This window comes from Mobula hypostoma, chromosome 5, assembly GCF_963921235.1.
Source record: "Mobula hypostoma chromosome 5, sMobHyp1.1, whole genome shotgun sequence".
Classification (NCBI taxonomy): domain Eukaryota; kingdom Metazoa; phylum Chordata; class Chondrichthyes; order Myliobatiformes; family Myliobatidae; genus Mobula; species Mobula hypostoma.
This window is the reverse complement of record NC_086101.1, coordinates 104,437,686-104,449,765: the sequence shown is the minus strand read 5'-3', so window position 1 is coordinate 104,449,765 and position 12,080 is coordinate 104,437,686. Positions and strand designations below refer to the sequence as shown.

At 45.3% G+C, this 12,080-nt stretch overlaps 1 protein-coding gene across 2 annotated transcripts in view; it reads left to right on the top strand.

Moving 5' to 3' along the window:
- The window catches only part of LOC134346877 (uncharacterized), a 66,920-nt gene that overhangs the window by 47,697 nt on the left and 7,143 nt on the right, over window positions 1-12,080 (top strand). For both annotated transcript variants that reach the window (XM_063048685.1, XM_063048686.1), the window contains exon 10: window positions 2,389-2,439. In XM_063048685.1, coding sequence (XP_062904755.1) covers window positions 2,389-2,439 — 51 coding nt within the window. The remainder of the gene's footprint in view (window positions 1-2,388; window positions 2,440-12,080) is intronic.

The window sequence follows — 12,080 nt, the reverse complement described above, 5'->3', positions numbered from 1 at the left end:
CAAGCAGAAGCAGAAAAAAGCATTGTTATTGTGTTGTCATGACAACGTTTTTAAATCTCTCCGGTTATCCTGTACACACTACGCCGAATATTAAGCATTTTCAGATTTATTCACTCTGGAGAGTGTTTTCGAAAATCTCTGTTTTCGGGGGCTGAAAACGCCAGCTCAGTGTGGACGGGAGGGCAAAATGAAGAGAAAAAGCTTCGTTTTCAAAATTATCCGGCGTAGTGTGGACGTACCCTTGAAACCATGTCTCTGTTATTCCCACAACATCATACTTACCAATTTCCAACTGTGCCTCAAGCTCATTCACTTTATTTCTTATATTCCGTGCTTTCATATACAATACTTTTAATTCATTACTCCCCTCACCTCCCATATCAATTCCTATTTCACTTGGCCTTACTGTACAATCCCTTCTTGAGCTTTCTGCTCTGTTGATTCTGCTATCTTTCTTAACTTTTCTTATTCTCACTTTCCCTTTATCTCCATCCTTATATTTCCAGTTCATCCCCTCCCCCCCACTACCTAGTTTAAACACACCCGCGTTGCAGAGGCAAACCTGCCTGCCAGAATGCTGGTGCCCCACTTATTAAGGTGCAACCCATCCCTTTAGTACAATTCATCCTTACCCCGAAACATACCCCAATGGTCCAAGAATGTAAATCCTTGCTTCCTGCACCAGTTCCTCAGCCACACATTCAGATCCATTATCTCCCTGATCTTGCCCACTCCACCACGAGGAACTGGAAGCAAACCGGAGATAACCACCCTGGAAGTCCGGCTTTTCAGCCTTCTTCCGAGTTCACTGAAGTCACGCTGTAGAATGTCTTTCCTCTTCTTCCCCATGTCATTTGTGGCGACATGCACCACCATTTCCGGATGTTCACCTTCACTCTTGAGGATTCCCTGCAGTGGGTCCGTGACATCCTGGATCCCGGCACCAGGGAACATACCATCCTTAAATCTTGCCTGTTGCTGCAGAAACCCCTTTCTGTACCTCTCACTACGGAGTCCCCTACTACCACGGCTCTGCCTGACGTCTGTCTCCTTGGCTTTGCTTCAGCGTCAATTGTTGACTCACAGACCTGACCGCCTCTCAGGCTGGCATCATCTTCTGTCCCGACAGCTTCCAAGAGGGTGAACCTGTTTATGAGAGGCACATCCCCCGGGGTCTTCTGTACTTCAAGCATCCTTTCCTTGCTCATCGTCACCCCCTTTCTCTCTTCCAGTATCCTCGGTGTAACAACCTCACTGTAGATCCTGTCCAGAAAACTCTTGTTTTCCCGGATGAACCTAAGGTCATCCAGTTGCCTCTCCAGTGCTGCAACACGGTCCTTCAGAAGCTGAATCTGGACACATTTTCCACAGGTGTAGGAGCCAGAGGCACCAGTGTCCCTGACCTCCCACATCATGCACGCAGCACACTGAATCAACCTAGCGGTCATCTCTTCACCATTTCTCACCCTCTCCAACTGCGGTGTAGTCTCCTTTCTCAGATCCTGGCGGAAGACTCTCGAGCCAGAGACTTGCACTTTTCTCACAAGGCACTTCCCTCGACTAGGCCGCTCCCTTACAGCAAACCTTGCTTACATTAGCTGATAATTTGAGTAATTAACTTCACCTGCCGCGCCTCCTCCAACCTGGAAGGTCTGTTTTCCTCGCTGCTCACGACCGGTTTTTTAAATCAGCCGCTCCTCCTCAGCCAATCTCCGCACTTACTCCTTCACCTGCCGCGCCTCCTCCAACCTGGAAGGTCTGTTTTTGACGTGACAGTCTGCAGCATCACTTTGTTTTGAGTTCCTCCAACTCGAGAATCAGCATCAAACTCTGTGCTACCATGGGGGTCACTCAAGTGCAGAAGCCTCCGACAGCCATACTTGCTGTTCCGATGTTCTAATGTCCCGCGAAACTTCAGTTGGCGACACTGGCAAGGATCGGGTCATTCATGGGCAGCACCCCCAAAGGCATGAGCAGCCTGGAAGATGTACGTCTTCGGGTGCGGCCCTATGGACAACCTGATTTGTTGCCAGTGTCACTGAATGAAGTGAGTGAGATCAGACTGTTTAACTCCAAATACACTAAGCGTCTGAAGACTGGAGCGGACTCTGTTCTATAAGATGAGAAACAGAGCTGCTGATCTGTGCTCCATAATCTGGAGCATCGTAATCTAGACTAAAATGATGCCATTTTGATTGTGAATTAATTTTATTAATCCATTATGTTTCCATACGTAAGCAGTTGGAATATTAATAAGTAATTAATAAATATTGAAAGAGAAAGCAATTTTATCCTATTTAAGAGTGAAATATCCCTGGTGCACCCCAGGGTTATCTTCCGATTTGACACAACAGCTATAGAACTAACATTAGCCTTTTGTGTTTGCAGAATGTCGCGAGGCAAAACAACGACAGTGATTGTGGGGCCTTTGTGCTACAGGTACCTGTCAGACTTGGGTATTGAACTGTCAGTTGCTCCTTTCAGGTGACAGTGTGGGGAAAGTGTTCCTCATTCCTACTCAGTGTGGAGAATTCCCTCCTCAATACACTCCCCAATGGCCCAGCTTGAATTTTGTTATGATCCCTTTGTTCTGAACTTTATATTTCTATCACCGCCTTCTCTGTTCTCCATCATTACTCTACCTCATTGAAACTTTTATGTCATTTCCGATACCTTGATCAAACTTCTGCAGCCAGAAGTCTTGCTGCACATTGGCACCAATGAAGTAGGTAGGAAAGGGGAGGAGGTCCTGAAACGAGAATTTAGAGAGCTAGGCGGAAAGCTGTAAAGCAGGACCTCCTGGTTTAGTAATCTCTGGATTGTTGCCAGTGCCACACCCCAGCGGGGGTAAGAATAAGATGATTTGGCCAATGAATGCATGCCCGAGGAATTGGAACTGGGCGCAGGGCTTCAGATTTCTGCAGAAGGTATGACCTGCAGAAAAGGCACAGGTTACACCTGAATATCCTTGCAGGCAGGTTTGCCAGAACTGTTGGGGAGGATTTAAAGTAATTTGGCAGGGGGATGGGAACCAGAGTAATATGGCTGAGGATGGAGCAGTTGGTAAGCAAGCAAAGGCAGTTGTGGTGAGAATGTCAGGAAGGACAAGCAGATGATAGGGCCAAATTGTAGTCAGTGGGATGAGTTCAAGTATAACAGGAGGACAAAATCGATAAAGGTAACCAATACAGGACTGAAGGTGTTATATTTGAATGTACGCAGTATATGGAATAAGGTGGAGGATCTGTAGTGCAGTTAGAGATTAACAGCTATAACTGTGGGCACCACTGAATCATGTCTGAAAGAAGATTATAGATGAGAGCTTAACATTCATTGATACATATTGTGTCAAAAGCACATGCAGATAGACAAAGGAGGTGGCATGGCTGTGTAGGTAAAAAATGAAATCAAATCCTCAGAATGAGCTGACATAGGATTGGAGGACGTAGAATCCTTGTGGGTAGAGTTAAGAAACTGCAAGGGTAAAAAGACTGTAATGGGAATTATATGCAAGCCTCTGAACAGTAGCCAGGCTGTGGGTTACAAAATACAAAGGGAGATAGAAAATGCAGGTCAAAAGGACGATGTTACAATAGTCATGGGGGATTTCAATATGCAAGTAGATTGGGAAAATGAGGTTGGTGCTGATTTTGGATCCCAAGAGAAAGAATTTGTAGAGCAGCTTGTGGTTTGACCCACTGGAGGATTAGCTGTTCTGGATTGGGTATTGTGTAATGAACTGTATTCAATTACAGAGGTAAAGGAACTCTTAGAAGGCTGTGATCATAATGTGATAGATTCACTCTCCGGTTTGAGAGGGAGGAGCTATATTTGGATGTATCAGTGTTACAGTGGAGTAAAGGGAATTACAGCAGCACGAGAGAGGAACTGGTTGATTGGAAGGGGACACCACCAGAGGTGATGGCAGAGCAGCAACGGCTGGAGTTTCTGGAAGCAATTCAGAAGATGCAGGATAGATACAACCCAAAGAAGAAGTAGTATTCTAAAGGGAGTATGACACAACCATGGCTGACAAGGGAAGTGAAAGCCAACATAAAAAGCAGAAGAGAGGGCAGATGATAAATCAAAAATTAGTGGAAAGTTAGGGATTGGGAAGCTTTTAAAAACCAACAGAAGGCAACTAAGAAAACCATAAGGAAGAATAAGATGAAATATGAAGATTAGCTAGCCAATAGTATCAGAGGATACCAAATGTTTTTTCAGACATATAAGGAGGAAAAGAGAGGTGAGAGTAAACTGCTGGAAAATGACACTGGAGGGGTAGTAATGGGGAACAAAGAAATGGTGGACGAACTGAATGAGTATTTTGCATCAGGCTTCACTATGGAACACACTAGCAGTCTTCTGGAAGTTCGAGAGTGTCAGGGCAGAAGTGAGTGCAATTGCTATTGTAAGTTTTCACAAATAAAACGGTGGAGGCATTTATGTTTAGAAAAAAACTGTAGCAACTCATTTATTGAACACCACGATATTGATTACAAAGTGCAGTAAATCCCTTTGTGTAATTAACTCATCACATCAGACCAGCCTTTCAAAGTGAACCCCAACTCGATGTTGGTGGTTGTGTATTATGTAAACACAAAATAATCTGCAGATGCTGGGGTCGAAGCAACACTCACAACACACTGGAGGAACTCAGCAGGTCGGGCAGCATCCATGGAAACAATCAGTCAACGTTTCGGGCCGGAACCCTTCGTCAGGACTGTCTCACAGATAAAAGTCTTTTCTCTCCGTTTCAAAATGTGGAACAGGCCCTCGTAGGGGGGCCTAATGAGATTTTGGTGTGCATCTTGGCAGACAAAAACAAATGAGGCGGGATATAGATCAACAGTAACCCAAGATGCTGTACAACATCATGGGAGGTAGGAATAGGTTCAGAGGAATTGAATTTACTGAAGAGGGTGGAACACTGTTGAGAGGACGACCAAGTGTCTGTGGTGTCAGGGTTAAAATCATATGGCACTCATAACGGCTGTTTGTATACTTATTCAGCTATGGACGACTGCAGGTCCTCTTTTGGAGCTGTTCTGAACCCCAGCAGGGCCCATGGAGGCGATCATGCCAAAACCCATCTGTCAGGGAAGCCCTTAGAGCAGTCTTTAAGGAGCAGTGAAACCGCTCTCAGAGGCCATGGTGTATCGTAGCCTAACTCAGGTCTGATATGAATTGAGGACCGCATTCAGAGGAAATATCAGATGGGGCACCAAACTGAGCAAACCAGCTGCTGATGAACGCCCAAGCCACATCTGCGGCCATCATTGATGCTAGAGGGTCAGCCTCTGGCCACCTGGTGGTACTGTCCACCATGGTAACGAGGTGCCTGAAACCACGGGAGGGGGAAGAGGACCAACCAGGTCCACATTGATGTGGTCAAACTGATGCTCAGGAACCTCAAAAGATGCCAATGGCGCTTTGACATGACGGTTAATTTTTTTCCCTCTGGCTGCAGTCCAATCACGCACGTCCTTTCTGAGGCCGTACCACACAAACTTTAATGCAACCAGTTTCTGAAAGGCCTTCTGGCCCAGATGCGAGAGGCAACGTATGGAGTCAAAAGCAGTCTGCTTCTAGATTGTGGGCACTATGGGGTGAGGACGACCGGCTGAAACATTGCACAGAAGAGAAGTCCCAGCTTCCCCAAACTTAATGTCAGCCAAATGCAAGCCCGTGATTGCTGTTCGGTAAACCTGGACCTCTTGGCCAGTAGCTTGGTCAGCTATAATGCCAGCATAGTCAACCCCTGTACGTATGGCCTCAAGGACTGGCCACGAGAGGCAATCAGCCACAGCATTATTTTTCTGTTGTTATGTTGTACATCAGTTGTGAACTCTGATGTGTAGGTCAGTTGGGGTTGCTGCTGTGCAGACCAAGAGTCTGATATTTTGACCATTGTGTGCACGAGGGGATTGTGGTCAATGAACACTATGAAATGCCGACCCTTTAGAAGAAAACGAAAATGGAGGACAGCCAGACGGATACCAAGAAGCTCACAGTCAAACATGCTGTACTTCCTTGCCGGGGGGTGGGGGGCGGGGGGTGCGGAGGGGACGGAGCTGCTGGCTGAAGAAGTCTGGTGGCTGCCACATGCCTCTGACCAAGTTCATGCACAGCACCCACAGTGTAGTCTGAGCCGTCAGTAGTAATTGCTATAAGTGCGTTGGAGAGCGGGTGTGCCAGTGGGGTCATGTTGGAAGGAGCTTGTTTAGTTTCATTAACTGCTCTGGTCATGTCCACTGACCAGACAAATGTGATGAGGGATATTGTCTTTAAGCACACTATACAGGGCAAGCAGAAGTTCAGTAGCTCATGCACTGAATCAGAAATTCACCCATGTTGGCATAAGTACTTGAAATGTGTTTGGATTTGGATGCACTGGCGACAAGAATGTCATCCAAGTAAACGAAAAGAAAATCCAAGTCTTTTAATACAGTGTCCATCAGCCATTGGAAAGTCTGTGCTGCATTTTTCAGCACAGAAACTGAAAGAGGCCAAATGGGGTTATCACAACCATTTTGGGAATGTCCTCTGAGTACACAGATGGTAGCCCCTAACTGGATCGACTTTGGAAAAAATTAATTTGCATTAACATGCCGAAAAGTCCTGAATGTGTGGGACCGAGTAACAATCAGGGGTTGTGGTCTCATTAAGGCATTGGTAATCGCCACAAGGGTGGCAACCATCATTGAACTTAGCGACCATACGTAGGGGTGAAGCCCAGAAGCTGTTTGACTGGCGTATAGTGCCAGGCCTATCTATGTTAGCAAACTCAGCCTTCATGGTTCCAGCTTTGCTGGGTCCGGTTGTGTGTGGGCATGGACAGTCAGGCTAGTTGTAGAAATAAAACCATAAGATATAGGAGTAGAAGTAGGCCATACAGCCCATCGAGTCTGCTCCGCCATTCGATCATGGGCTGATCGAATTCTTCCAGTCATTCCCACTCCCCTGCTCTCACCCCATTCCCTTCGGTGCCCTGGCTAATCAAGAACCTATCTATCTCTGCCTTAAATACACCCAATCACTTGGCCTCCACAGCCACTCGTGGCAACAAATTTCACAGATTTACCACTCTCTGACTAAAGTAATTTCTCCCCATCTCAGTTCTAAAAGGATGTCCTTCAATCCTGAAGTCGTGCCCTCTTGTCCTAGAATCCCCTACCGTGGGAAATAACTGTGCCATATCTAATCTGTTCAGGCCTTTTAACATTCGGAATGTTTCTATGAGATTCCCCCCTCATTCTCCTGAACTCCAGGAAATACAGCCCAAGAGCTGCCACACGTTCCTTATACGGTAATCCTATCATTCTTGTGAATCTTCTCTGAACCCTTTCCAATGTCAGTATATTCTTTCTAAAATAAGGAGCCCAAAACTGCACACAATACTCCAAATGTGACCTCATGAGTGCTTTGTAGAGCCTCAATATCACATCCCCGCTCTTATATTCTATACCTCTAGAAATGAATGTCAACATTGCATTCGCCTTCTTCACAACCGACTCAACCTGGAGGGTATCCTGCACAAGGACTCCCAAGTCCCTTTGCATCTCTGCATTTTGAACTCTTTCCCCATCTAAACAATAGTCTGCCCATTTATTTCTTCCACCAAAGTACATGATCATACACTTTCCAACATTGTATTTTGTTTGCCACTTCTTTGCCCATTCCCCTAAACTATCTAAGTCTCTCTGCAGGCTCTCTGTTTCCTCAACACTACCCGCTCCTCCACCTATCTTTGTATTATGGGCAAATTTAACCCATTAATACCATAGTCCAAATCATTGACATACATCATAAGAAGCATCATTCCCAACACCGACCCCTGTGGAACTACACTGGTAACCGGCAGCCAGCCAGAATAGGATCCCTTTATTCCTACTCTCTGTTTTCTGCTGATCAGCCAGTGCTCCACCCACGGAAGGTCTGTAGGGGAAAACATAAATAAATCAAAGATAGCACGCAACAGAGATGATAGAAGGAACAGGCAGGAGATTAGGCTTAATCAAAGCCAGTGACATGAGTTACAGGGCAATAGAGGCGTGGTGAAGTTAAAACAGAAAGTAACAAATACTGGACTGAAAGTGTTATATTTGAATGCACGCAGCATAAGGAATAAAATGGATGATCTTGAAATTCAGCTACAGATTGGCAAATATGAAGTTGTGGCCATCTCTGAAACTTCCCTGTAGTTTCATGGGCTCTTATTTTGCTAAGCAGCCTCATGCGTGGCACCTTGTTAAAGGCCTTCTGAAAACCCAAGTACAGCACATCTGCAGCATCTCCTTTGTCTATTCTGCTCGTAATTTCCTCAAAAAATTGCGGTAGGTTTGTCAGGCAGGATTTTCCTTTCAGGAAACTATGCAGGTTTTGGCCTATCTTGTCATGTGCCTCTAGGTACTCTGTAATCTCAGCCTTAACAATCAATTCCAACAACTTTCCAACCGCTAATGTCAGGCTAACAGGTCTATAGTTTCCTTTCTGCTGCCTCCCACCCTTCTTAAATAGCGGAGTAACATTTGCAATTTTCCACTCATCCGGTGCAATGTCAGAATCTATCGATTCTTGAAAGATCATCGTTAATGCCTCCGAAATCTCTCCAGCTACTTCCTTCAGAACCCGAGGATGCATTCCATCAGTTCCAGGAGATTAATCCACCCTCAGACCATCTTCTCAGTCGTAATTTTCACTGCACAGACTTCACTTTCCTGACACTCTTGAATATCCGGTGTACTGCAGACGCCTTCCACTGTGAAGACTGACGCAAAATACGCATTCAGTTCCTCTGCCATCTTTGCATCTCTCATTACAATATCTCCACCGTCATTTTGATTTGGTCCTATATCTACCCTCGACTCTCTTTTACCCTTTATATACTTAAAAAAGCTTTTGGTATGTTCTTTGATATTAGTGGCCAGCTTCCTCTCATAATTCATCTTTTCCTTCGGAATGACTTTCTTAGTTTCCTTCTGCAAATTTTTAAAAGCTCCCCAATCCTCTATCTTCCCACTAGCTCTTGCTTCCTTGTATGCCCTTTCTTTTGCTTTTACTTTGGCTCTGACTTCACTTGTCAGCCACAGTAGTGTCCTTCTCCCATTCGAAAATTTCTTCTTATTTGGAATATATCTGGCTTGCACTTCCCTCATTTTTCGCAGAAAATTCAGTCGTTGCTGCTCTGTTGTCTTTCCTGCAAGTGTCCCTTTCCAACCAACTTCGGCCAGTTCCTCTCTCATGCCATTGTACAAAGTCTGTAGTTTCCTTTATTCCACTGAAATACTGACACATTGGATTTTATTCTTTCCCTCTCAAATTTCAATGTGAACTCGATCATATTGTGATCACTGTTCCTTAACCTTAAACTCTCTTATCACCTCTGGATCATTGCACAATACCCAATCCAGCACAGCTGGTCCCCTAGTGCGCTCAACAACAAGCTGTTCTAAAAAGGCATCCCTTGGACATTCTACAAATTCTCTCTCCTGAGGTCCAGTACTGACCTGGTTTTCCCAATCCACTTTCATGTTAAAATCCCCATCAATTATCTGACATTTTCTGACATGCCTTTTCTATCTCCTGCTCTAATTTGTAATCCACATCCCGCCTACTGTTCAGAGGCCTGTATACAACTGCCAGTAGGGTCCTTTTACCCTTGCCATTTCTTAACTCAACCTGTATAGACTCTACCCCTTCCAATCCTATGGCATCTCTTTCCAATGACTTAATATTATTTCTTATATACAGAGCCACACCACCCCCTCTGCCTACTAACCTATCTTTCCGATATACCGTATATCCTTAGACATTCAGCTCCCAATGGCAGCCATCCTTTAGCCAAGTTTTAGAGATGGCTACAACTTCATATTTGCCAATCTGTAGATGAATTTCAAGATCGTCCATTTTATTCCTTATGCTGCATGCATTCAACACTCTCAGTCCAGTATTTGTTACTTTCTGTTTTAACTTCACCACGCTTCTATTGCCCTGTAACTCATGTCACTGGCTTTGATTAAGCCTAATCTCCTGCCTGTTCTTTCTATAATCTCTGTTGCATGCTATCTTTGATTTATTTCTGTTTTCCTCTTCCTCAGCCCTATCACTCCGGTTCCCATCCCCTGCCAGATTAGTTTAAACCCTCCCTAACAGCTCTATTAAATGTGCCTGCTAGGATATTGGACCCCTTTGGGTTCAGGTGTAACCCGTCCTTTTTGTACAGGTCGTATCTCCCCCAGAAGAGGCCCCAGTGATTCAGGAATCTGAATCCCTGCCCCCTACACCAGTTTCTTAGCCACGCATTAATACGCCTGATCATGCTATTCTTTCACTCGCTAGCACATGGCACAGGCAGCAATCCTAAGATTACTACCCTAAATCTAGTGCTTGAGCCTACGTTTTGTGACTGTCGTGGAAAATGTGGGCTTGGTGAGGTTTGAGAATTCGCCCATCAGTCAAGTAAACTCGCATGTGGTACATTCGCTTGACTGATCCATTGTGGGGAACCTACTGGGGGAGCAGGGTAACGGCCCAAAGTCCTTGACATCCGCAAGATAATTCTTAAGATCAACTAATAGTCTTTGGACACACAGGAAATCTGCACCGAGTAGAGGTCTAGTCACTTCAGCCAGGACAAAGTCCATGTGTAACATCACCCACAGAACTAGAGCGTCACCAATCATATCCCGTAAGTTTGGATCCTGCTGCCATTGGCAGCCTCCAGCAAGGTTTCGTCATTCTTTGCCTTCTGACCAATAGGTGATGCTGGCAACACACTCACTGGAGCACCTGTGTCACACAGGAAGCGTCACCCTGACAGGGTGTCTGTGATGAACAGTAGGCGATACTGGCAGCTGGAACCCACGGTGTTCACAGACCTGTGATGTCCCGATGCACTGGCACTGTCGAAGCTGCAAGGCGGTCGGCATTTCCTCACGTTCATACCAAAGCAAGCATGGTAAAAGCACAGACCTGGCGTTGTCCGTTTCGCAGCCACAGGCATCCTTATGTTGGGAGGCCTTGCTGACCAGACTTATTGAGGTAGAGAAAGGAGGACGAATGATTCACTGCTGCCTGGTTGAGTGTAGACTATCAGCCATTTTAGCAAAGTCCTAATAGTCCTTCACAGGTACAATAGCGAGGGCCATGTGAACCTGATCAGGCATTTGCTACACAAAAGTTCTTTAAAAGTAAAACAAGGATGGTGATTTCCCAGGGCAGACAGCTTGTGGTCCATTAGCTCCGATGACCTGACATCACTGAAGAGCAAACAACAGGAATTCTGCAGATGCTGGAAATTCAAGCAACATACATCAAAGTTGTTGATCACTGAAGAGCAACTGTTTGGTGCACTGGGGCTCCAGTAGTCCAGAAGTCTGTCAAAGGCGAGCTTTCAGCCATTGGTATTTATCATGTTCAGGCGGGTGTTATCGTAGACTCACCACCTTTGTAGCTGTAGAGTTGCTCAACAACGCTACCACGTGGTGGTGTTGCCAGCGATTTCTCGCAGTGCAAGTTGGGCCCCAGGTTGTACAAACCAAGCAACAGCATTTTGCTCCCAAATCTCTGGCTGTTTCAAAACGACTGACATGTTCAATAACTCTGGAATCTTCCTAGAGCATTAGAGTCACCAATATAGGTTTTCACAAATAAGATGGTGGAGGCATTTATGTTTAGAAAAAACCATGGCAACTTATTTATTGAACACCAATACTGAATACAAAGCATGGTAAAACCCTTTATGTAAGTAATTTCCTCATCACATCAGACCAGCTGCTTAAAATGAACCCCAACTCAGTGTTGGTAGTTGTGAATTATGTACATTTCCACCAATTACATTACCCTACACAATTACTAGGGAGAAGGTGCTTGGGAAACTGAAAGGTCTGAAGGTCTGAACCTGGACCTGGTGGACTACACCCCAGAGTTGTGAAAGACGTAGCTGAAGAGATTGTGAAGGCATTAGTAATGATCCTTCAAGAATCACAAGATTCTGGAAGGGTTCCGGAGAACTGGAAAATTGCAAATGTGACTCCACACTTCCAAGAAGGGAGGGAGGCAAAAAAAAAGTAAATTAT